General features: G+C 37.4%; 1 protein-coding gene across 1 annotated transcript; it reads right to left on the bottom strand.

The window, feature by feature from the left end:
* Window positions 1–515: 515 nt before the first annotated feature.
* KNL1 (kinetochore scaffold 1) lies at window positions 516–27,639 on the bottom strand (the record flags this gene model as incomplete). Its single annotated transcript, XM_084286954.1, has 25 exons — window positions 516–621; window positions 731–853; window positions 2,085–2,203; window positions 2,763–2,872; window positions 3,024–3,092; window positions 3,425–3,525; window positions 3,998–4,099; window positions 4,212–4,251; window positions 4,728–4,808; window positions 6,610–6,697; window positions 7,215–7,331; window positions 8,994–9,084; window positions 9,924–10,039; window positions 13,595–13,693; window positions 13,819–13,886; window positions 14,764–14,908; window positions 15,640–20,847; window positions 22,307–22,359; window positions 22,709–22,746; window positions 23,774–23,804; window positions 24,523–24,578; window positions 25,031–25,092; window positions 26,348–26,407; window positions 27,143–27,182; window positions 27,605–27,639. The coding sequence occupies 25 exons, from the start codon at window positions 27,637–27,639 to the stop codon at window positions 516–518; spliced, it is 7,158 nt and encodes a 2,385-aa protein (XP_084143080.1).

Raw genomic sequence — 27,639 nt, 5'->3', positions numbered from 1 at the left:
TCTGTGTTTTGGGAAGGGTTCCGGGAAACCGATAAAGATCAAAATCAATGTAATATGTTAGAATGTTATGCAGTAGAGAAGTAATGCTAATGAAAGGAAATTCCAGTCATGTTAATTTAGAAAATAATCATTATTGTTTCACACAAGAGCTCTGTAAATCAATCCAGAATAAAATTAACAAGCTATGTCAGAAGAATATTCATACTAGGAAAGACTATAAAAGGAGGCCAAGGCCACTGGTGATTAGAAGAAAAGGCAGACTGGATTAATAGAAGAGTTAAGAAACTTTTCCTCGTCCTCTTCAGAGACTTCTCCATTTATAGTTTGGTACAAAAGAAAAGCTTGTGGTCTACACTGAGCATCCTCGATATCAAGCAGGTACTAAACAAGATTCCTAGAGAGCCGAGAAGCCAACAGCATTCCCATTCTGGCGAGAGAGACCTTGAATTCTTATGAGGCTAAAGTAAAAGATTGTCCAGTTTGACTTCTTCAGTCCTGCACTTGGATCTAGTGCATCATCTGGGACCCTGGAGCAGATTTTGATGGATCAAGCTCACCATTCTCCGCAGATAGTGGTAACCAACTGGTACATTGGACAGAACAGCAGAAATTTCCTCATGTCTGGAAAAAGAGAAAATTACCATGTGTTAGAGGGCATACAGACCATTTAATATCCCACCCCTACCTTTAAATTTCAGTTACGTGGAGTGGTTCTTTCTGTTCAACTCACCCAATATTTCCTATTTGTTTTTGGACAGTAAAAGGCAGTGAAGTAGCTGGGTAGTTGGAAGATAAAGACAGAGTCACCTCAAACTTTGCAAAAGCTGTGGAACTGGAGAACAAAAGCTTCACGCTGTGTGAGAAATAGAAACAAAAAATATCAACAGAAAACGCACAAATATACTGCCATCTCCTTTGAATTCAGTTGCAGAAAGGAAAACAAATTGCAATAAGCTCAAAAATTCCTAAAGAAGTCTGAAATAGACTAGCAGTGGCTTCATGAATAAGGTTAAAAGAACCTTTCCATACTAACACTATCAGCATTCTGCCACTGAATTAGAAAACAAAACCCCCAAAGTAGTTATACACGTGTAATTCACAGATTCTTTCAAAATTACAGGAGAGTACAGAGCAATAGTCAAAAATCTGTTTTCTAATTAACATAAAACATTTCTAGCTAGCTAAAGTTTTCTGAGCTTTTAAGCAGGACCATAATTCTAAATTTGTTTCAGGAATCCAACCCAGTTTAAATCAGGTCAAATTTCTATCTAGAACAGAACTTCTAGAATAGAATTGTCATAGAATTTCTATGACAATATCCAGGAAGGCCAGAACTGAATCTTTTTGCCAATAAGGGTAAGACCATCACCAAGTACACAAGGCCCAGGGAACAGACGCTCTGGGATAGCATAAAACAGGACAAGCATAAAAAACGGTCATTCCAAGGTATATCTACCACAGTAAATCCGAGAATAGGTTGCATTTGCATCTGTTTTCTTGACCTAAATAATTGCAGCTTTTAAGGGACTTTTGGCACGTAGTAGAACACTTGTTTTGCAAAGAGTACTACAAACTTTAATGTATGTTTAATGTATGTTTAATGTATGTAAACAGCTTAAAGGCAGGCAGACAAAAATCAATTGGGTGGGAAGTAGTGTGAGAAAATGAAAGCTAAAGAAAATAAACTTTAGTTTAAGTGCATTCATCTTTCAAAGGCTGTTTCTGCTTGGCTGAAGCGAATCAAAGACTAAGCACTAAGCTACACAGGTAAACTCTTGGCTCTGTCTCCTTTGCATCACTACACTCTGGTCCAAAGTTTTAAGTGAGGGAGTCAAGTCAAAGAGGAAATCAGCAAGCAAGGAGAGAGTAGAAGATAGTAAGGAAGTTAGCTGAATCCCAGAGGAGCTTTGTTTCCAGCCTTTTGGATATTATAGTTCAATTATACTAAAAAAAAGGTTAGATTGTTAATAAGGAGTTGCATAAAATAACATCTTAAAGAAAAACAAATTATCTTGATGATTATCTTTCTGATTGTCTAGAGGCCCTCTGTAAGACTTGTGTAAGCTCCACTTGAGGTTACTCACTTTGTGTCATTGATATCTGTCTTCAGAAGATTAAATTTTCCACCCCATCTCTCCAGAAATTCTATCTCCTCTCCTAAGATCCTGCAGCGACTCACCACCAAAGAGACATCATGAAGCACCTACACATGAGATCAGAAGAGAAATTACATTGGAACTGAGACTGGTAAATTATGTGATACTTGAAAATGCAGTTTTATACTAGAAAATTAAAAGAAAAATGCAGCTTAACTGCTATCTCAGTTTGGATGTAAAAATTAAACTGTACATACGTAAAAACAAACATAGGTTCTTTGCCCTAAGTTTCTCCCCTTGGCTTTGTCAACAGGATTACACAGATATGTGGGAACACCAAACTGGACTTGGTGATTTAAACTGTTAATTCTTTTGGAAGCAGAATGGCATTCAGCTCAATTCTCTGATTTCTACTAGCAGGAGAAAAGGATTTTAAGAAATCACTAAGGCAGCAAACTAGGAAGAAACCACAGCTTTTAGGTCTCTTGCCTTCAGGGACAGGCACTTCCCATCTCATCCCAGAATATTTATTCATGAAGCTGATTTTGATTTGCATTAATGAAGTATTCATCAATATGCTTTTGTTCCCAGTATCAACCCTATTCTCTGTGAGAAAAAAAGATTTAATATTTTTCAAGAGTCACATAGGCTTTTCTGGCACATTACCTGAGGCAAATATTGCAGTGTGGGACACTTTTCTTGCCAGCAGCCCTGACTTTCAATAAACTGGAAGACGAGTCTATGGACTAAACATGAGAAGAGCGGAGCTTTTTCCTCTGTTAAAAACAAAAAATAAAAAAAACACATTGCAAGAAATCTCCTCAAAGCCACGTAGTAGTACATCAGCAGCTAAAACACAAATTTATAACGTGTCCTCCCAGTAAGAGATAACGAGGGCAGCTACTTTCAAGCTACTCAAAATCTTACCATCCAAGAGAGATTCAAAGCTCAGGCTAACTATCTTTCTGGAAGGATTTTCACCAAAAACATCACCATCTGAGAAGAAAAGGAAAAAAAAGTAAGAAAACAGAAAACAAACAAACAGTATCAGTTATTTCCACGCTTAGTTCTGCAGTTGCAGCTCTTCCTCTTCAGAAACAGACATTCATTACACATATTTACAATTTTTGTATAGAAAGCACTGATAAACATATTCAAAGCCATCATTTATCAGCTCTCTCTGCTTACTAGCAGCCTACGAGCACTATGGTTTATTTTCTATTTCTTTTTAGTAGATATTCACTAATGTAGAACCTTTGGGTTTCTATCATGCAACTATTTAACCTTTCAAATTCATAAGCCATAAACCTACCCATTTTGCCACTTACCTATTGGGGGTCCAAATACGACTGTAAGTTCAATTGAATCATAAAGAAAATTAAAGACTGCCTGTTGTTCAGTCCATTCACTAATCTCCCACTCAGGGAAGCTAAAAGAAACAGAAAAACAAAACAAAACAAAACAAAAACACAACTAAGTATCAACCAACCAACCAAAACAATTATCTGAAGGACAAAGATCAGAGCATCAAGTGCACTTGTAGCTATGTTAGAATAGACCAAATAAATTTTCATTTGTCAACAGAGCGTAAGAATCTTTTGGGAACCCAAGCATAATACTATTCATTTCACATAAATGTTAATTCTGGGATGGGAGGGGAGTTGGATGCAGAAAGACTGTATGCAAAGTATCACTACAAAGTTGTTAATAGAACAGTTCCTCACACACTGAAGTTCACCAATGCTTTTTTGCTTATCCTAGATTGTGAAGAGAGGGGCATCCAAAGATCTTCCAAATAAAATAAAAAGGAAAAACAACAAATCCCAAAACATTTATATAGAAATGTGAGTCCCCAGAATGAACCGATACAAAAAGATAAAACCTGAAATTCCCTTCCTTACTTGTATCTCTCCAGGAGTTCCTCACAGCTTTTTTCTTTTTCCTGTAGATCTTTCAGCTGAACAAACATTTGCTCGTTCTCAGTCTCCAGATCTGACAGTTCTCTGCAAAGATAAAGCAAAACATCTGATGTAGCACACCGGTGAAAAATCACAAAAATCTCTAGAACCCGAGTGTGTACATTTTTAATCTCCTTTAAGCTTTTTGACATCTTACCTTTCAAGTTCCTCTTCTTGAGCTTTGAGGCTTGCCAATTCTAAGAGAAAGGAGGAAAAAAAGCTGTAAGAGAAAAGAGCAGCAAAGACAGCCCTAACTCACTGTGCAGTCATCTTCCTTAACAACATGAAAGATCTCAACAGCTCTTACTTCTACCTGGATACTGATGTTGCCAACAAAAGCTAGTAGTTACAGAACAGTTGAAGTGTGGGGTATGATAGCCAGTACACATCCTTCCAGTCATATTTTTCCAAGTTCTAAATCCCACTTATCCATGAGAAGGACAAATCCTTTTCATTCTTTAACACTTATGTTATTAGCTATATCCAATGTGGGAAAGAAAGCGGTAATTTTTGCACTGATATCAACTAATACAGCAAGGATGGGAACAGTTTTACCCCCTCCAAAACTAAAAAAAAAACACAAATGACCAAAAACCACAAACAAAACAAAACTAACACTAATGAACAAAAAACACCACAAAAAAACTGCAGTTAGTTCAGCTGGTACCATTACCTTCCTCTAGTTTTTTTGATTCGGAGTCCTCTTCTGCTATTTCCTCACTGCAGTCTGTCTCGCAATCTTCCCATTCAGAATCTGTGGGAAACAAGGATCAGAAGGTCTCTGCAGAATTCCCAGATTCAGTATTTAGAAGTCATTTACATGTATCTCTGAGTCCTAGACATTTTAGTATTACCCTCAAGTAGTAACAGATAAAGAATAAAGCTCCTTTTATTGCATTGTTTCAAAGCTATTACCATGCACTTTAATTTCTACTGAAGGCATTGAGAAGCAGGAAGAAAAATAAATGAAAAACAAAAAATAAATATCCTCATCACTAAATTGGAGAGACATGGATTTGACAGATAAGACTACACAGTGTGTAAGGAATTGGCTGGATGATTGCACTCAGAGAGTTGAGGTCAATGACTCAATGTCTAGATGGAGATCAGTGCCGAGTGGTGTTCCTCAGGGGCCAGGACCGGGACTGGCATTGTTTAACATCTTTGTCAGTGACACAAACAGTGGGATGGAGCACTCCCTCAGCAAGTTTGCCGATGACACCAAGCTGTGTGGTGCAGTTGACGTGCTTGAAGGAAGAGATGCCATCCTGAGAGACCTGGACAGGCCTGAGAGGTGGGGCTGTGTGATCCTCATGGGGTTCAACAAATGCGACATCCTGCAGCTGGGCCAGGGCAATCCCAAATCCAAACACAGGCTGGGTGGAGAATGGATTGAGAGTAGCCCTGAGGAGAAGGACCTGGCGGTGTTGGTTGGTGAGAAACTCAACACAAGCAATCAGTGTGTGCCTGCAGCCCTGAAAGCCAACCGTGTCCTGGGCTACACCAAAAGAAGCGTGGCTAGTAGGATGAGGGAGGGGATTGTCCCCTTCTGCTCTGCTTTTGTGACACCCCACCTGCTGGACTGTGTTCAGCTCTGGGGCCCCCAGCACAAGAAGGACATGAAAGTATTAGAATGATTCCAGAGGAGGGCCACAGAGATGAACACGGAGTTGAAGCACCTCTCCGACATAGAGGGTTTGGGAGTGTTGAGGTTATTCAGCCTGGAGAAGAGAAGCCTCTGAGAAGACCTCTCAACAACCTTACAGTACCTAAGGGGCTACAGGAAAACTGGAAAGGGACTCTCTGTCAGGGAGTGTAGTGATAGGACAAAGAGTAATGGCTTTAAACTAAAAAATGGTAGATTTAGACTAAATATAAGGAAGACATTCTTCACTCTGAGGGTGGTGAGGCACTGCAAGAGGCTGCCCAGAGAAGCTGTGGATGCCCCATCCCTGGAGGTGTTCAAGGCCAGGCTGGATGGGGCTTTGAGCAACCTGGTCTCGTGGGAGGTATCCCTGTCCATGGCAGGGTGTGGAACCGATTATCTTTAAGGCCCTTTCCAACCCAAACTATTCTATTGTTCTATGAAGACACACAGTTATCGTTACGTGGCAATCCCAAGTACTGACTGCAGCTTGTTTGAACACAGCTGAACAAGTTTTAAACCATCCAGGCATGACACTGAAAATGGTACAGTCCTGGAGTACAAAGCTTAGGCTTGCCTATCTGCGGGATCACTAGCAGGTTCCGTGTGCTGCCAGCAGCTGTGCTGTCATCACTTTCAGATTTAGCCAGCTTGGCTACAATTATAATTCTGTATTTCAATGCAGAAATGCTCCCAGACTTCATTTGATGTGCAAGTTATTCCCACAAAATGAGTTTGCAGACACAAACAAAGGCGTTCAGACCTAACGGATATTTGTAATATGGGACTTTTAAAATTCCAAGCAAGCACCAGACACAGAATCTTGATGCATTTACATAGCAGCTCTACAGAAAAACACAGGGACTGGACAAGAAATCAGCAAATCAGTCACTGGTTTGCAAACACATACCTGCTTCCAGTTCAGCCAGACAGCTTTCTGCCTCCTTGAGCAATTCATCCACATTTGCTATTCTTGACTGTAGCTTTTCATACTGTTCCTAAGACGGGAAAATTGTACTCTGTTGCAATGTGTTCTTACACAAGTCAATGAAATTTTTAAAGAGGCTGAACGCCTTCTGGGACCACCATGTGGATCTTTGCTTGCTAATAAACTAGTTAAAGTAGCTGACACAACCTGTCATTAGAATGAAGAGGCAGACTAACAGACAGTAAGACAGTTGCCATAGGTAAGGAAATACCAGATACTTAACAACGTTCCTAATCACTTTCTTTTTTTGAAGGGATGAGATGAGATGTAACTAAATAAATTTCTAGAGCTTTTAACTTATACATAGGTAGAAGGTTCCTGTAATTCAACTAGAAGCAAAGTCACTGTCCCAATGTATTTTATATTTGCTTATAAATAAAAGGAAAACAAGTTCAATACGGAGGAGTCTTATACAAGGTGGTTAGGGTCCTACATTTGATGGTCACAGCTTATGCCAGTCTAAGCACAGATAAAATATAGAAGTTCCTCTGCTAAACCTAAACCTCTGCAGCCTTGCGGCACATTACCTGCGCACTCTGCAGTAATTTGCTGTATAATGCCTCTTTCTCATTGTGAGCCAAGATTTTACTTTCTTTGATGAAATAGGATTTCATTTTGTTCAGTTCTGCTCCAAAGCTCTTCAGCTGCAATGAATAGAAAATACAGAAGGGAAAGTGAATGGGAATGCGAAACAAAAGATTTCAATCAACTCTTTCTCTCTTCTCTGCTCTCCCTCCCTGCAATATCCCATTTCTCTAGCTGCAGTATTACATGATAGTTTCAAAGGAAATTGAATTTAAGACTGGACAATCCAAGTTAATTCAAGGCTACTACTAAAGTAATGGTTTTCTTAGCAAAGATCCAACACAATCTGTATTCCAAGAGTGAGCAGCATAGAAAGCAGTATCATCAGATTTTAACAGCTCCAATAACTTAAGGAGATGCTTTTGCTAAAAAACAGCAGCTTCATTCAGATGTCTCATTCTAATTGTTCAAGACTTATTCAGAACACTTGCCCCCTTACTAAGGGGCTAACTTAAGGAGGCTAACCAAAATGTTAACAGAAGTCCATGCAGTGCCCAAACTGCAAGAAATAAAAAAAGCCACCAGTTTTAATAGAATATAGCTACAGATTACAGAACCACAGAATCATTTAGGTTGGAAAAGACATCTAAGATCAAGTCCAACTGTTAATCTAGCACTGTCAAGACCACTAAACCATGTCCCCAGTCTTTTAACAGCTCCCGGAATGGTGACTCAACTACTTTATAAATGACTATGAGAATTCTGTAGTTCAAGGTTTCCTCTGACAGTTGTCAATCCAGAAGACTGAGAGGAACTTACAAAAAGCATTTTTGTAGTGTTTTCAATCCATTTCCACTAGGTGGTATCATTGTAATGCCGCTATGTAGACGTTTGCTTAATAACCTTTCAAATCTGTTATTTTTCACTAATGATTCTGGTGCTTTTATTGCTTCTAAGTATAGTTTTCCTGAATCCGGCTAATATCCTAGCCTCAGTGATAAACTGTAATAGAAATCTAATTACGAACTATGAACAATACTGTCTTCCAAATTTTTTACTTTTTATTTTGTTTGACTAGTCCTTTATTCTTGGCATTAAAAGTGAGGAAAACAATCCCTTGATCTACCTTTTTAATTCTGTTTGGGACACTCTTATAATGCTTCTGTTTTTTAAAATTCAAATGTCTTTGGGGTGCTTTTTGAGCCCATTATCATTAGCATCCTCCTTTAAATACCCTCTGGCCTCATCATCTTTCTTTTGGCACATGACACCACCGTTGTACTCCAAATTCTGTATGCAGTTTTATTTTTGTGTAACGTTTTCTGCTTATTATGTCTCACACTATTACCTATACCTTTCCAAACTAAATAAACATTTAAGTTAATGGACAATTCTGTACCACCAGTGAAGCTAGAGCTTCAGCAGTAAGAGCACTTTGTTTTTTCGCTTCCAAAATTGCACTGTTTGCTTGGGCTTCTTTAAAGTTTCTCTTCTTTAACTAACCTGAATTATCAACATCAAGTTTTTCTGTTTCACAGTAACATGTTCCTCTAAAGTACTATAATCATCTTTGCATTCAACCCTTCTGGCATATAAGAAATTCTTTATTCCAGTTCTCATAGTAGACTTTCATTCAGAAAATATTTTACCTTGTATCTTCTACCTACCTACTATTACTCAGTGACCATTATGGTTCTTATTTTATTTAAATGTGCAAATTCCTCATAAATTTGAATGCATAAATTACTCCTTCATTACATTATTTTGTTATGCAATATTACCTCTTCATCAGAACAGGTTCTCATTACTTCCCACAAACTCTTATTCACGTTCACCAGTGGTTGATCCTGGACGCTTATATACTGTTTTAATCTGAAATACAGGAAAAAAAAAAAAAAAAAAGAAAGAATTGAAAGAAAGGCTCGTTGTAACTGCATCAAGCGTATAAAGAAGTACATTGGTATTTATACACTATATTCACTTTTTCTAATTAAGGTATGGAAATGTAAACATTTTCATTTATTTGGGTATTACATCTTGGAGAGGTCCTCTAAAGCCTTCACTACACAGGGGCTATGTTTTTTACACTCTGGAACATAATGCAAAGTTCACTTTCTATTGTTTTTTTTTGTAGAGAACAGGTCTGAACAGGAGATGAAGAGTTACACAGCTAAAGAAATGGGAAATGGTGCTAACGGGGCTGCGAAAAATCTTACTACTGATTTTGAATTTTACCATAAAACCTGATTTAACACAAATTGTAAACGGCATCATGTATCAGACCAGAAGTGACCTTCAGGTTAAGGAAATAAGTTATGGTAACTGTATTTCAATTAACAGTAAACACTGGAAAATTGGAACAAACAACAGATCATAACCTATTATGATTTTGCTTCCTATGTTTGATTATTTTGAGTACAACTCAAAACCTTTTACTTTAATTCTTCTGATGTGCAACTGAAACACTCTATTAGTACCAGAGGAAAAACAAGCTTTATCTCCATAACCACAGCTCCTCCCCATGAGTTTGCCCTATACCGTATAAACCTGTAATAAACTGGCTACCTACATTAAGTAAGTTTATTCCCATTTTTCTGTTTTTCCCATTTGTAATTAATAACTTTCTTAAGGACATTCTGCATGCAAATGGAGCTGAAAAATAGAATTACTAATATAACCTGTGATTGAAAAAAGAGAAATAAAAGACTTACTCATCTATCATCTGAGAAAGGACCTGGCAATCTTCTTCATAAATACGCAGCTTGGGGCGATAAACATATTGGCTGAGAATCAGGTCTTCTGGAGTTGGTGGTGCACTGACAGCACACTGGAAGAGAACAGAGAGAAAAATGATGAGGAAAAAGAAACAAAGATGCATGCTTTTTAAAAACAGCAACTTTCTATCAATTCATGTACAGAAACCACCAAAAAGGCCTGAATCGTTCTTTTTGCAGAACAGGAAAAAAAACAACGGAGGTAGCTTGACGTACTTTAACGATTTTTTCCTCCCCATTCTGGACCTGTCCAATTATTTCTGTGAAAAGGTAATCCTATAACCTTAGTAGCTCATTTCACTTTTATGCTCCCTGTTTCCTCACTTTCGAGAACAGACTTCCTTTTGGGAAAAAAGGAGCTCTCATCACTAGAGCTCGAAAACCTAAACTGGAAGAGGTTATACTACTTTTAGACAGAAAACTGAAAAAATGTGTGTACATTACCCAGATAATTATAGTGCTCCAGAGTAAAACAAGATTCTGAATCAAGCGCAGTTATCTTAAATTCACAATTTTTAGTAAGCCTTTAGTCACATCCAATAAATAAGATGGGGATATTCCAAAAATTACTTATATATGAAGCACATAAATAAGAGGTTAATTCAATCCCTTCAGAGAATGCTTTTAGTCTTTGTGATTGTTTTATTTTTTATGTTTGTTTTTATCAGCGGTCAGATGCTAATGAGTCGTACCAAAGTTCTGTAAGATGCATGAATATTTAGAGACAGCTCAGTACAAATAAATTTGCAAATTGGAAGTGTAAACTAAATTGTAGCTAAGAATAGTATCTTAAATAAAACTTCAAGAGATTTAACATTCATAAAGGAAACAATTCAATCAATACAAATTATGTTAATATAGTTTTCATTCTTTTTATCAGCTTTCATTCTTTTACCATATCAGAATTAAAAAGAACTTTAAAATGGACACTTTTTACTTCCTCTTGCATAGGCAACTCAGAAATCTCAGTCAGTCAGCAAAGAAGGAATGAATAAAGGCAGAACACCACAGCAGGGTGCCTTATTTCCAAGAAGGTATCCAAATTTCTAATGTGAATGTTCTGCTGACTTACGTACCCTGACAACGTAACATCTTACAACTGTAAGACTGGGTTATACCGGAGCTAGCTTTCTAAGAACTAAACCTGAACTACTAGAATGAATTTCACAAGTAAAGAATTTTCACAAATATACCACTTAGCATGCAAAGAGTACATTCTTGAATATATCTTTTCATACACAACAACTGTTAGGAATTTTTAATATGTCATTGTGATGGAAACTACTTCACGCTACCAAAAGAGGTGTCACAGAACCCATTTAGAAGAAGGAAGAATGAATGTCATTAGAACTTATTTAACATCGAACAGACTACTGAAAAGTTCTCCAGCATGCTAGAAAAAGTACTGGCATAGAAGAACCTGCCAAACCTACTTCTAAGTTATACAGACACTGCTAATGCTTTACACTTTGCATGATGGCTTTTCCATTGCCCCTGGCACATCATTTGCCATGCCAGCAGAAACTGCTGTAAGCAACAATAAATGGAACTGTTTGAGCTGATTCCCCATATCCTCTATTAAATAAACACAATAAAAAAATAAAAAAAAACTTTCTCTACTCATAAAACTCAAAAGCTTTCCATGTTAATAGAGAAAACTAAGCAGCTCATTCACACTACTTTATTAGATAATCTTTTTAAGAAATGGCAGTTACTCATGAAATCCAGACAGGTGACAGACTATTTCCAGCATTTAATTGGAAAATCAGTTGGCTACACAAAGGTGTACACACAAGCAACCCTGATACACCATTCTTAAGAGAGCTTATATAAAAATCAGGTATCTTTACTGAAACACAAAACTGACATAATAACAGTAAAATGTAAAAATCAAGTTGATAGAAAATGTGTAAGCTATTACAATACTGTAATGGGACAAGTTTCCTAGTTTACTTTTAAGTTAGGGGAAATAAAGGGAACATCTTCCAGTTATTTCTGAAAGTAAAGAGTTAGAAGTCAGATATTTATACTTGGAACACTTTACAACTGGCAGTACACACTTACATTTTGCAGTGCTTATCCAAAACTAAGGACTGAACATAAGAAACTGACTTCAGTATCTTGCTTACCAATTTGCACATCAAAGCTGACTGTCCCTGTAAATTTCTCTACTGCATTACTGGAAGTGGCTATATACAAGGAAAGCAACAACTAGACTATGTAAGAAGGAATCTACCTTTTCATTGGAGCCACTGGAAGAAATACTGGAAAGTAGATACACTAAAATTCAGCAGGTTTTTTTTTTTCAGTTTGGACAGTTTTTCCCAGTGCTTTCTCCCCCCCTCCCCCAGACGTAAATGACAGAACTAAATTTCAGGCATTGAGTAAACCCAGGCTGAATAAAGGGTTTGGTGCAATTGTAATTGACTGAAGCAATCCACATGTTAAATGAACAAAACCATAGCATAGCAAAACACAAATCAGGTATCTCAGAACATTATAGCTAAAGGTAAAATATTTTTTGCAGACTCCTCAATGTACCTTCAAACATTATGGAACAGAACCACTAGGGAAAAAACAAACAAAAAAGCCCACACTCCAAAACTCCAACTCCTCCCCACCAAACCCAAACAAATTTTATTTTGCTTTTGCTAGTCATGTGCTGCTATACTAGCTTTGAGGTTTTCTCTTCAGAGGGCTTTAAGAAGAACAACCTGAAGATCAACTTTATATATCAAAATTTGCAGAACATGAGAAGTGTGGATGGAGAAGTGTGGATGGGTTAAAGACAGACTCAAGATGAGCTTACAGAAAAAAATTCTACTTTAAGAATTATGTTGCCAGAGGTGGATTAATGAAAGGCATTCCTCGTCCTAAAACTGCCTCGTGAAAAATCTCGGTCTTCTCTTAATTGTGACACCTTGCCTTTATTTCAGAGAGGCTGCACAGTACAATTACTTCTTTGTTTGGTATCAGGTTACTACTAATACATGGTGCTTTTCTGTATGCATGCGTGCAAAATATTTGTTCCCATATCAGCAAGAATTCAAAAGAAGTCTTCTCTCCATTGAGGATGAGGATACTGAAAAAAGGTTCAGGCAGAACAGACTTAAGGGTGAGAAATAAGGAGAACAGGTATGTCATGGTGCAGCAGCTTAGAAAAGAATAGAAGAGGCAGCAGAAGGGCAGAGCAGCATTTTGGGATTCTGACTTTAGTGGATAATGGACGTAGTAAGAAGATAAAGTGAAGTTAGATAGAGCTTCTAATTCTTGCTTTCAAACATTTTGCTCTTTTAGCAAGCTCAAAAACCAAGGATCAGAATATTTATCCAAGAACAGATGATCCTCAATACACAGTATTTTGTCAAGAGATAGAAATCTATTCTACTTTTCAGTACTGAGGGAAAAAAAAAAAGCATCCGTTATCAGAGGTAAACAAGCAAAGACAGAATTGAAAACATGGCATGTCTAACTTCCTAAGGTGGAACTGACTTCTGCCTTGACTCATTTAAAGACTTTCAATACAGACCACTTAGCTGTTAAAAAAACAATGACAAACCACAAGTATAATTCAAAGCCTTTTGCATATCAGGAGGACAGATACTCACACTGGCTGGAAGATGGCTCTGTCGGGGCTTCTGAATTGGAATATGGACTTGAAGAAGTGTAAAAAACTCTCCAACTGTGATAACACCACTCTGAAATTTCTGCAAAGTTAGGAAAAACATACACTTAAGTACATTCTTCAAGTGAGAATGTTTATTAGTATATATGCACACAAGTATTTTTCCTGTTAGGAAAATAAATTAACATCTCTCAGCTATATGCATACCTCCCATAAATTATCTTCACAGAGGCTGTCTGTGAGAAGCTGAGACTCCATCTGACTGCATCGCTGAACTAGAGAAAAATAAGAAAAGGACATTGGTGAGGTTAAAAATATTATTACAGAAATATGAATCTTAGTTCATTAGCTCCAAAAGTAAAGCCATTTTAATATACAGTTTGACCTTTATGTGTGTATCTGGTGCTGAATGAAGTTAATGAGGAAAAAACTACTTTAGGCAAATCCTAAGGAATAGATTAGAAATTTAATGTAAAATAAAATTCATGTTAGAGTGGTAATGAAAAGACAGAATTCACTTTTCTATAGGAGGAAAGCCACATGTATCATACTAAAAAGTAATAAATCTGAGAAACAGACTCCAGCCAGTTCAGAGGGAAACACTGGTAGGCAGAGACCAAATGGCATCTGAGCTGCCAGCAAATTTCTAGGTAAAACCACAGCTTCCAAGTGCCAAGCTAAGAAGGCCTAGTTTCTCACTCAAAGGAGAATCCAACTTCCACTGGACAAAACATATATATTCATGGTTGCAAGGGGCAAAGTTGGAATTGGGTTTGTAAACATAGGCAAAATATCACTTACCAGATGACTGGCAGATTTCTGCCTCATTGGTAGGTACCAGCTAATCGGCAAGAGCTAATAAACTAAGATTTACTCTGTGCTAGGGGACCTAAACTGCCTCTTCAGCCCAACCTGCCCATTAAAACAAAGGTGTACTTAAATTCTACTGCTTTTCCTCCTCATCTCAGTATTGCTTGAATGGCTTGGCCTCATAGCCAGAACGTAAAATCACGTCAGCTGGCTGGGTAGGAAGCTGTACCAAAAGCACTCAAGACTTTTCAGAAATTAAATATGTATTATGGGTAGGGCTCATCCTTGATTAAGCAAAAAGAATAGAAAAGTTTGAGGCAATTGCTACAAAGGAAGTCTTACTTGTTAATTCTGTGTCAGCCTTAACAGAATCTAGAGAGCTGCTGCTGTTGGCATGAGTACAGTCCAGGTTTTTAGCTGATAGATTTGGAGGATCTTCACCTTCACGAACATCTACTTGGCTTTGAGATAGAGCGCCAGAAGTAACCTAGTATCAGCAAGTTAAAAAAAAAAAAAAAAAAAAAAAAGGGGAAAAGAAAAGCTATATGAAACAACGTAAGAATAACTCATTCAGTTGCTTATGTAGCTGTTTCTTGACATTCAAAATTTATTTTTGGTATCTGCACATTTTATAGCTAATTAGCATAAAAAAACAGCATATACTTAAGCCATTTCCTACCATGGCATATAGGAAGTGATGTTACAAAATCCGTCATTCATTTCTCAAAGCAGTAGCCACCACAGCACACTCTTGCAGCTTTAGGAATTGGAAAGTTTGTATTGATAATGTACAAACTAATTTTAAGGTCAGATTAGTGCTCCATATTTGCACAGATCTTCTTGAGCCCATGGCAATTTGTGCTGCCCATAAGACAGCTAATTTAAAATAAACATTCATTTTCTAAGTAATTGCTTTCAGCCTTAATCTATCACTATACCTAAGCAACAACTAGCACATGGTTTAGTGCAGACAACTAAGAATACTTATTCGAGAAAGGCTTAATAGGATAATGTGGAGAGAACTGACATATCCCTTACTCTGTCATTGATCTGGGAAGTTGCACACATCAATTGTTTTAGTTTGATAAAACAGTGAGAGAAATTCTTGGGAAAATAGAACAAAATGACTACAAACTGGCGATAAAGAGAATTTGCATCTCAGTATCTAAAAAGCACTGTCAGTGCACTTACACGCTGTCAATGAGTGATCAGGCTCACCTGCAAGTCAAGGGAGGTCCCACCAACCAAGCTGTCTTCTGCCTTGAGCTTCTTTAGACTTTGAAGATCCTCCTCATCTTGTTCCAAAGCTCTTTTTGTGCTCTTGCAAGAAGCTTTTGTTTCTTCATGTTTAACCTGTTCATTTGTTTCTTCACGTTTAACCTGTTCATTGTGGGAGATGTTTCTCTTGTTTATCTCATTGCAACCATCTTCCACAGATCCAAAGCTTACAGAGTCATTCGAATCCATTGCTTCTTGGCATATGGGAAGAAATTCTTCTGCTATAAACTGAGAAGGGCTGAAGTTCTGCCTACTAGATTTGGTGTAATCTGGTGCTTCACTGGTGTTTACGTTTACTTCTGAAACCAGTGCTTCTACTTTCTCTGAAGATTTTGCATTTACGTCTTGCATGTTAGAAACAGAAGGATTTCTTCTGCTTGGTAGTTTAGGTTGGAAGATACCTAGAGGGACATTTATTCCTTGATATTTGTCCTTAAGTGCCATACCTAAATTCGTACCTACAGGAGCTGCTCCAGATTCAAGACATGCATTCTCCTGCTCCTTGGGATAAAATAAATTATCTTGTTCATTTATGGTATTTTTTCCTAACCTCAAGGTATCCTCTGGTTGAGTTGGTAACTTATGCAGCTGGTCAGAAACAGTGGTTTCAGGAACAGAGACAACTATAGATTTCCTTCTAATATTTTCCAGTTTTGAACAAACATTTAAAATACCTGATAATTTAGGCACAAGAGTAGGATCTACTGGATCTCTTGGACTGTCACTGACCAAAGGTTGCTTAGTTTGTTCAGATTTTATTTGGAAGTCTGTTGGAAGTACTTCCCCTTCAGCTGACAGCCTCTCGTTTTCTTTTGATTCACTGTCAGAAACAGGAACTGCTCCATCCTTGGCTAAAACTGCATCTAGATCTTCATGCCTAGATGAATTATCTTTCAATACTTGGTTTGTCTGACTACTAAGTCCATCTGGAGGACTCTTCAAAGAATCCGATTGCTGAACAGAAAGGGAAACACGGGATACCACATCTCCAGTTTCTTCACTGCACTCCAAGGGGGCATTACTTGGAAATTTGAAAGGCACTCTCTTTAATTTCAGTTTTCCTGGCTGTACAAGATCCTGCTGACTGTTTACAGGAACTGAATTATCCGTGGCAAGGTCAAGATCCTGTGGTGCCTGGACATGCGGAGTGTCTTCTGGAAGTGCGATAGAATAAACGGAATCTGGTATTGCACCACTGTGAACTTTGGCAGCTCCCTTCTCAGTAAGAAATGCTGAGGTTGATGAAGCAGGAGTGGTGAGGTTATCATTAGATTTTTTAAGATACTCACCATTCAGATCTTTTACTTGCAGAGAATCTACTTCATCTCTGCAAGCAGACAACGATGCACTATGCAAGCCTGTTTGTCGAGTGCTTTTATGTGACACTTGCTGGTTCTCAAATCCTTCCATATTGTTATTAACAGCAACAGTATGAGATACGGTTATTTCCATATCATCTTGTTTGTGTGGAAACACAGTGGTCTGATCAGCAGGAACTGCAGAAACGGCTGGAACTAAGCCTCTGTCCCACATATCACCTCTTAACACAGCTGTATGAGTTTTAGTGATTTCCATATCCTCAGCCGAAGTAAAAACGACTGTTTTGTTACCTGAAAGAGCCTCCTGTCCAACCTGCTTAGCTGGGTTTGCTCTGTCCTCACACAGGACTCTTTCAGTACTTTCATCATCAGGGAGATAGCTGGTCATTTCCATATCAGCCTTGTCATTTGTAAAAATAATTGTGGAACATAGAGGAACAGATCGATTGGGTTGCCTAGCCTGCAGAGAATTTGCTTCCAAAGTTACGTTATGGGTTTTAGTGATTTCCATATCATCCACAGGAAGCACAGTAGCATCACTGTTTGAAGGAGCATCCTGTCCAACCTCTTTATTCAAGTTCAAGTTATCATCATGTAAAAGTTTTACTGTAATTTTATCAGCAGGGCAAGACATAGTAATGTCCACGTAACTCTGGTTACTTGTGAACTTAACAGCTTTAACAGGCTGAGCTGAAGACAGAGAATGAAGCCTGACCTCTTTTTGGGAGACAATTTCATGGCCTATTGCAGCCGTATGGCTCTCTGTGATCTCCATGTCATTATCCTCATTACTCTGTGAAAATAAAACAGTCTTTTCCCCTGTTGTTCCCTTGGAGCTTTTCCTTTCAGTCCTATTAGCTCTGCTAAGCATCCCTCCAGCTGTAGCCTTTTCCACAGATTTATCAATTGCAACAGTATCAAATCTACTTATTTCCATGTCATTATTGTCTGTAAAAACACAAGTTTTATCCCCAGAAACAAAGGGTATGTCATTGCTTGAACTTTTAGGCAGCAAAATTATTTTGTTTTCTCCTGAAACCGTATGACTTCTTGTGATGTCCATATCAGCATCTTCCGAAAATATGGTAGTTTTCTCATCTACAAAATGCTTTAAACCAGTCACAGTTAGCATTTTCTTACCAGATACCAAGGAGTATGTATTGCACCCAGGCTGCTCCTGACTGTTTATTGTCATCATGACCTCTCTTTTTAAAGATAATGTTTTATTTTCATCTTCAACAACATGTACTGGTGCTGCTTTTCTTCCTGGTAATATCATATGGATGTTTTGATCAGGAAAAATTGCTGCACAGCTTTCAGCCAAGTCCATGTTTTCACCAGAGGGAAATAAAACAGACTTTTCTGAAAAGGAAGGCAACTTGGAACTTCTCTTCTGTTGTTCAGATGTATTAGTTAGTAACTTCTCTTCAATACCCGAGTGCAGGCCATCGACTGACAGAGGATTTTTCAAATCCTCTTGTGAAGAAACTGTTTTGCTGATCAGGAAATCTCTCTCAGACTCTTCTCGAGTTGACAATGCATTGTTTACTACCTTCATAGTATGAGTTTTCACTTGCCTGTCAGAGTTCTGGCAATCTGCATTTATACCTAGTACTTTTGCAGGTTGTATATTTCTTGTATTTCCGGAGGGAGTGGTTTCATTACTAGAAATGAACATACCATTTGCAGATAAAGGAGTAACAGTTTGTTTATCCAAGCTCCTTTTGAAATCCCTATATTCTATTGCTGCAGTCTGACCTGCAGTGGGATCTACACCAGAATTATTGGAAAACTGGGAGATCCGTTTTTGCAGCTGCTTGGATATCACATTATTTTGATTACGAGTATTCTCATATCCTTGTACTGTATTAATAGGAGCAACTTCAAAAGCAACAGAATGAGCTTTGGTTACATCCATGTTTTGAACATCTGAAAACACGTCTGTTTTGTCATTTGTGGAGGAAAATGAAGCATTCTGAAGGGTTTTTTTCAAAGGCTGAGTTATATCGACTTCTTGACTTTGCAAAGACGTGAATGCACTGTTGGTGGCAGCAGGATTTTCTGCGATTTCTGTCTTTTGCTCTTGTAATGAACACACGCTCTTCGCACAGGAAATCAGACCACTTGCCTGAAAGTTTGATTTTTTAACCTTCTTATTGACTATTATCACCTCAACATCATCAGTATTCATTTCCATAGGCTGTTTTCTTTTCATATTCACATCAAAACCAATTGCCTCAAGATTTTCCTTGTCCCTGTCCAAAGAACTTGCCACAGCACTGACATTTTTGTTGTGGTTCTCACCTGGAATTCTTTTACCATGCATTTGTTTTGCTTCTGCAGTTATCCCAATGCTTTGATCATCAATGATAACAGTCTGGCATTTAGTTATTTCCATTTTTTCCTGCTCACTTAAATTGGGAGATGTGGACACTCTGTTATCAAGAAAATGTGGTTTGCAGGTGACAGAAATGGACACTCCAGGAGGAAATTCATTTTCAACATTCTTTCCATCAGCTTTGTCAATACAAGTTTTACTCAATGCCATACCTTTTCCTGAAAACACCTTACAGGTACCAGTGGACACTGAATTTCTACACGAATCAAAACCAACATCCACTGAAGCAGTCCCGTGATCTTGGGTCACTCTTTCAGCTCTCCCATCTGAGCCTGAAAGGTGTTCAAGTGCATTAGTTTTATGTAACTTAGAAGCTCGGTTATCTAAAGATGATAGACTTTCTGTATCATCATCAAGTGCTGGATGTCTGCTTTCTACTGGCAAAGAGTTTGTATTAACTGTTTTCTCAAAAGTTTTATGACACGAACTGCTCATTCCTTTGGCACTTTCATTATAGATTACATATGTGTAATTCCCAGTAAGTTCCATGTCACCACATTTCGAAAAAACTGTTTCATCACCTCGGAAGACAGTCTCAGAAGAAACAGATCCCGGGATAGCAGACAAAGTCCTGGTCTCTTGCTTAAAAGTTTGCGGCACTGTAGTATCTACAGTGTCTTCAACATTTACTGTTTTTTTGTTTGTACAAAGTTGAGGATCCTGCTTTACAATTAATTGCTGATGAGATGCTCTCTTTACTACAGAATAATTATCTGTCTCCATGGATGGGAAATCCTTTTTGAAGTTTAGACTTTGATTTCCAACACTGGCAAAAGGAAAAGACATTTTTGCAGTGTGACTAGTTGTCATATCCATTCCATCATCTGCAAATGCCTCAGTAACATCTGGACACGGTAATTGCTCTGGTGGAGCCCCACAAATACCAGAACGCATATTTTTAATATCAGATGCTTGGCATTTTGTCACTTCCATTCCATCATCTTGCTCTGTAAAGACTTTTGTTACATTGATGGTGGCCAGTGGTTCATGGAAATAATCAGATTCCACTGATGATCGTGCCATGTTTTCTGAGACTTGTGAAGAGACACAAAAAAGGTTTTCTTTTTCAGGTCCTTCAATAGGATTGAGTGCTTTTTCATTTGACTTCAAGCGTATCAAAAATTCATTGAAATTAATTTTTTTTACCGCAGTAGTATCTTCCTTCTGTTCAAAAGATGGGCACAGACGGTTTGTAGGATCAACGGAGAAATGAAATTCTTTACTCATTTCTGCCTTTCCACTGTTAGAGTTTAACCCAGCCAGAAATGATGTGATATCTATTTTCTCAGTTTTGTCAGTTTCATTGTTTTTCAGGTTACGTGCAATCACTGCAGTGTGACTAGCTGTCATTTCCATTTCATTTTCATCTGAAAAGATGAGTGTTGTGTCATGCCTATTTGTTCTTTGAGTGGCGTTGTCCACATCATGGCACTGAAAAAAGACAAGAAGTGACAGTTACTGACACTTGTAACAAATGACACAGTGGTTTACTTTATTCAAAACAAAAGTCAACTAATGCAGTCTAAAGGTTAGAGCTCTATCTTTACAGCTTTTTGGGGAGGAAAAAAAACATTTCAGTCCTTCTCAACAAGTAGTAACATATTAAAGGAAAGGACAATTTAACTGTTACAAATTCTTACAGCCTACATTCTGTGTTTGTAATATCTTTATGTATTTAAATAGAATTTTGAAAGAATGTTGCTCAGATTTCTATTGGACAAAAACTTCACATCTTCACATGTGAAATCCTTGTAGACACGGAACAATCACCGAGACTTATGAATCAATATTTTCTATGTGGCATTTCTATCTTTCCCCACCCACTCACTGCAAAATCCCTGCCCAGCTTATCATCTACATTCCCCAAAACAGCAGTGCCAAGCTGGAATTTTTAAAAGAGTCTTCCACCCTGACTAAGAAGATTTTAGTCTCTTTAATAGAAAGGATTTAGAGTTTTAAAGCTGTGGATAAAAACTGGCCAGTATCAAGATATAATACTGTACTTTATCAAACATAATGAATACACTGATTAAGAACAACTTTGTGTTTACCTTAAATTAAGTACATTGTTATATATGCATTATTATTTTATAAATGCAAGAAATAAAATACACTAGAAAAAGCAAGAATCATATACATTACTTAAACCAAGGAGAGAGAGGGTTTCAGTATGACCTTTATAGGATCATGGCACACATCTTTTAATCCACACTAGATTTTAACCTTTACTTTTTCACAAGAGCTAAGACATTCTTTAAACCATATCTTTAAATTCAGCATGAAAGGAAGCCATTGGATCAAAGGATACTGTTCAATTGCTTTGTTTGATAAAATAGACCTATGACATCACCACTGAAATATAGCACAGTTCAGGATTTCTGTGCCTGTGAAGGTCTTAACTAAAAATGTTGTGTTTTATCACTTGAGTCAACTGAAGCATTTCAGTTACATTTTCATGCCAGTCACTGCAATTTTCTAAACCTTTTTAACAGTAGGAACAGACAGTGTATATCCATTCCACCCATAGGAAAAAAAAAAAAAAAAAAAAAGTAGACAGTAATCCATGAGGAAAAAAATTAAACTGACCTATCTGAAACATAAGCTCCTTTACATATTTTTAGATAAGCATTGAAAAAAAATGTAAGAACTAGCTCAGATACTGAAAAGCAATTTTAGAAACAAAAATTATCAATAGTGTAGTATAAGGACCATCAGATTAGGAAGCTACTTCAAAACATAGAAGATTATGCTTCAGACAAATTTCTTGTGAATACGAGGATTTACTTTTTAGGCAGCTGAGGTACATGTTTCACCTTTACTACACAAATTATTGCAATATATTTTGGACACTAATATTCTCAGCACTGAAAAAATGAGCACCTTCACATACCTCAGTCTGCTGCACCAATGCCTGGATAGGAGCATGAAGCAAAGTGTTCATCCCTGTCAAAAGAAAATGAAATAGTGCATTTGCTGAGCTATTTTATTATTTTAATCAACTCAAATGAAGGTCAATGCACTCATTACATAAGTATCACGTTCTGAGTAAGCACATTTAAAACCAAATATATCCTGAGAAATATTTTCAGTACTCCTTTGAACATGTAGTAAGGTTACCCGTGCTTCTACAATACATAATGCTGTTTACAAGCACTGAGACAGAGTCTGTTCATGCAATAGAGATCTCCATCAGTGAGACTGTTCTAGACATGTTAAAAATGTTCTGTCAACTATTATCAATAGTTTGGAATAAAAATAGTCATTCTGTTGTTAAATCTATTTTCAAACTCACCGGTGATCTCACATGGAACATCTTCAGGTTCTTCATTTCTACAAAAGATGGTTTAGGTAAACAGTTTGTTAAAAGATTGCAAACCGGAAGGCTTCAGCAATATACTTAACAGGCAGAAAATTGTGTTGCAGAGCTCATACGTGACTAGACAGCAGACACCAAACATTAGGATATATTGAAGACGTATTTGTAATTTGAACTAAAGTGGTATTTTCCCATGAAACTCTTTTTTTCATGGGAAAAGAGGTGAATACGTGATTTTTAAACAGGTTAATGCGTTATTTTTAACTCCGACCTTCTATTTCTGGTCGTTCCTTTTTTTTTGGGAAACTGAAGACGCGTTCCTAAAGCCTGCAGTCATTTCCCTGTAAAATCAAAAGCCAGGTAAACCGACTAACTTTGGCTTTTCATCTAACATTTAATGACTTCTGCTCTTCAGTGTTTTCTTGAATGTTCTTTCAAGCCCAGACTGCCTTGTTTAGAATACTGATTTTTGTTTATATACATATATGTTACTGTATTGCTTTATAAGTGTTTGTTAACTATAGCTGTAGGTAAATGTTCCCTTGCTGTATATTTTAAATATAAAAAAATGCCTTCATGCACAGAAACAGTCTAAATCTTTTAAAATTAAATTGAGTTGGTGAGCAACAATCTCCTAATTTTATTTTATCTAGGCAAGAACTTTGAGACCAGACTAATACTCTATCCACCTCTGAGTGAAAAAGTGATGATAATAAACATCCAAGACCATCTCTATCAAATACGGAATCTGGTAGGTCTCTCCTGGAAGACATTCCCAAACAATCAATTTTGGATGAAGCAGTTTCAAGACATAATTGTTCAATTTTTCAGAAACATCTACTTTTTTTTGTGAATCGCAAGAACAGCTATATCCTTTTTCTGCTGTATTCCTGTAACCGGTCAAACGTATAGAGCAATTTTATATCTAAATAAATAAGCAGGTTACATTTGTTGGTTTCTTTGAGAAGTAACATTCTTATGGTCGCATGCCGTGTGAAGAAATGTATTTGCAGCGTGGGAATAATTTTTCCCCAGACTTACTGATTAAGTAGGACGTGATTCCCTGTATCTGCTGCACACTCTAAAAATAAGAAAATCAGATGTTACAACGAGAGAAACAGGATCAAAACATTCAGAGACAAGAGTAAAGTGCACAGAAAAGAATGTTCTGCAGTTCTCACTCTTTATGTTCCTTTTCATCATGGCAAAAACCCAGAGAACCAAAGTACTTGAAAATGCATTAGCTTTTCAGATTCTTCCTAGGTAATTTTTGACAGACTGAATATGACATTCTTCTCGGTCTTCTTTTGATCTAAATGCCTGTCCTAGTTTCAGCTAGGATAGAGTTAATTTTTCTCCTAGTAGCTGGTAGGGTGCTATGTTTTGGATTTACAATGAGAAGAATGTTGATAACACATTGATGTTGATAACACACCGATGTATAAATTGTTGCAGAGCAGCGCTTACACGAAGCCAAGGACTTTTCAGCTTCTTGCTCTGTCCTGCCAGCGGACAGGTTAGGGGTGTGTAGTGCTTAGCTGCCAGCCAGGTTAAACCACAACAATCCCCAAAACAGATTTTGTTCCACGTACATTTTGTCTAAAAAAAAAAAAATCTCTGAGCTACAAGGTCCACAGTAGTAGTAACTAATGGGTTTTCATCCAGTCCATCATAAACAGCTGACCATGTTGTTCCCTATCTATGATTGATGAGCTTGACTTCTTAAATTCTGGCTGAAGTCTCGTTGCTAATAGTCTGTGAAACCTGTCAGAAAAGAGAGGAGCTTTTACCTTCATTTTCTCTCTCTGCTGCATTATTCTTAAGATCTCGCTGGAAGACTCTGCAGCTAAGAACAAAGAAAAACAGTTTTTGAAAACACAAGATGATCTGTTTTAAAGCAAAAATTAAAAAAAAAAAAAAATAAATTAATCTCAATCTTTTCCCACATGATATGTTCTGAAATGATACCAAAAGACAGCAGGTTACTGAACCCAACCATACTTTCCAGCAGGAAGATACCATTATCATACTTCATGTGAAATCACTAGAAAAGTTAATGAAAACCAAACTTTCCTAATTATATGAAATTTACTCCATCATTCTTTATAGCTAGGATGAGAAAGCGCGTAATGTTTCTACCAGGGCTTAAAATCAACTTAGTATAACAAGTCACCAATTTTCTTCACTGAATGCCCATAAGTGTATGCAAACAGCAATTTCAGGTGATAGCAGATTATTACCTACAACTTTATGCTTAAATAAAGAGATGTAGATCTGCATTCTTCAGATCAAACTTACTTTATGGTGTTCGCAAAGCTGACACGTCGGGAGTTTTTCCTACGTTTTTCTATATTAATATCCTGACAAAAAAAAAGACAGTTTGATGTACAGAGAACAGTTCTTATGCCATAATCCACAATAATTATAGCTTTTCACACACCAAAAAAAAAATAAAAAAAAAAATGCAAGCGTAATAGCTTAAGTACAACAGATATTTGCAAACATCTTTAAACTACTTATAGTTCTCCAGCTTCTCTCTTCACAGGGAGACACCTATCTCACAAGAAGCAGGTTCTAAAGATCATTTTGTACTAACTGCTTGGTTTCAGACAGAAGCAAAATACCACTTATAAGGATTTTTGTCTGGCTTAATGTTTGGTATACTAGAGAAAAAACACTTAGCTGCTTAGTACAAGTGAGTTGCAGGATTTTTTTTTTAATTTAGTTTTCTGTGACAACTGGAAAAAAAACTCACCTCTATGGGAGAAAGGAAAGGATGCATGGAAAAATCAAAATCACCACTGATATTTTCCTGAAGAAGTGTTTAAATGGTGTCACTGACCACATGATTATACTAATGCAATGTTACAAGGCGTGTAACAATGCAACGCTGCATATACTGGAAAGCTAATTCACCATACCACTGCAGTGCAGTGTCTGCAGTAAGCTTCCCTAACTAAATAGCTCTGAACAGGGCAGCAGAACACTCACTGTTTAAGAAAGCAGACAATGTGTTGACGTACTGACATTATCCATTATACGCACAGAGAAACCATGTCAGCATCACAAGCAGTTATGAACAAAGTCGCACTACTGCATACAATGGTTCTATATTGCTCAGTAGCAGTACTACACATCATTGTTAAAAGGCATTAATGTTTAAACGAAGACTGAGCTGCTCTTCATGCTCAAACCAGTTTTGAAGTATATTATGCACGGGTATTTCAGGCTCATATTTCATATATTTTGAAAGAAGTTATTAGAAAGGTGCTACAGCCTCTGGACCCACCCTGAGAGGTGATTTCGTTCTTACACTGTGGGCCCCAGAGCTGCACACAGTACTCTGGGTGGCAAACTTGGACTACACCAGAAGCAAGATGTATCTATTAATTTCTGATTATTCCTCTCTGCTTGACAGAAGACATATTCTGATGTAAAATAAAAGTTCAACAGATTTCATGTAATATTTGTTACTCCGAACATTATCCGCCAAAGCAGTTATTACACGAGTTTTTACACCTACATTATTCTAGTGACCCTGTTTAACCAGGGACTAGTTGAGGAGCAAACCAAAGATATTAAGAGCATCAGCAAATGTGGACTTAACAGACCTACCTGAGTGAGTTCATTCCCGTTTCCCAAATCATCAAGAGGATTTCGTGGAGCCTTTAAAATCTAAAAGAGTAAGTTGAGAAAATCAGACCCAGCTCCCACAAAGAAATGATCAAGCAACAAGTAAATGACTGGTTCAGTCACAGCTGGCGTACAAGCAGTTCAAGACGTCACTTATGCACAAGTTACCATGGATTTCATAACCTATAATTCACTCTTGCATTGGGCATCTGTCCCAGACTCTGACCCTGCTTCTCACCAATGCACCACACACGGGAGTTCAGTTGGAGGTATACTTATTATTGACCAAAGAATTTATAAAATTCTGAATCCATAACCATGAAGGCATAACTTTAATTTTTAACCATCTAATTCACGTATTTATTTTGAGAAAATAGTGGGTAAACTGCCCTTGTGCATACTAAATTCATTCACTTCAATCAGAAAATTACCAGGAATATTCCTGTACACTTGCTTCACCTGCGAATCCTTCTGTGGAAATTGTATCATCTTCTGCCACATCGCTAATGTGAACAGCAACGCTTTCAGACTTGAATACATCAGCCAGCCATACAATCAGTGAACTGCTATTTCACAAGAATACATGAACTGATTACTTGGCAGTAGAGAATCTGTAAGCGCCAGAAGCGTCACATTCAATCACAAACTTAATAAGGGCTTTCTTTGCTCTTGGTATGTTTTTCTTCAGGCTGTGATGAGAAAACTAATTCTTCTTTATGGCTCCCCTTCCCTTCCTTCACTCACTGTTTTATTTTAGAAATGCCTTAAGTTACTCACAGAGGACAGTCGCCTTCTTCTCATGTGCTCTGTATTATCACTGAGGGGAAAAAAAGAGAAATAGATACTAGCGCATAAACTGGAACCAAGATGTATTTCTTGAACAGTGCTGCCACATTTTTATGGCTAATAATTCAATCTCTCCATTATTTTTACAAGTGTGAAGTTACTTAAACAAACTTGCTTGGAATAGATCATTCCAATGCTAGGTGCCATAAATGACCCTTGGAAAATTCAACATATTGTGCTCTGACCCCTGTGGTCAGTCCCTAGACAATCCACTGCTATGAGATTTCCTTGAGCTTTCCTACACCATGATCAGAAAACCTCCCTGTTTTTCTTCATGACAGACAGCATATTTCATTCAAGAGATCCTAAGGTGCACACAGGGATTAAGAAACATTTTGCATCTAAAAGACAATAGTCAAATCTCAATGAGGTCCTTATGAGGTTTCAACTTACTTTTCCATGTTAGGGTCTGTATAAATCTTGTCCAT

This window comes from Netta rufina (assembly GCF_964035555.1).
Source record: "Netta rufina genome assembly, chromosome: 5".
Classification (NCBI taxonomy): Eukaryota; Metazoa; Chordata; class Aves; order Anseriformes; family Anatidae; genus Netta; species Netta rufina.
The sequence above is the reverse complement of the archived record's forward strand: the minus strand, read 5'-3'. Positions and strand labels throughout refer to the sequence as shown.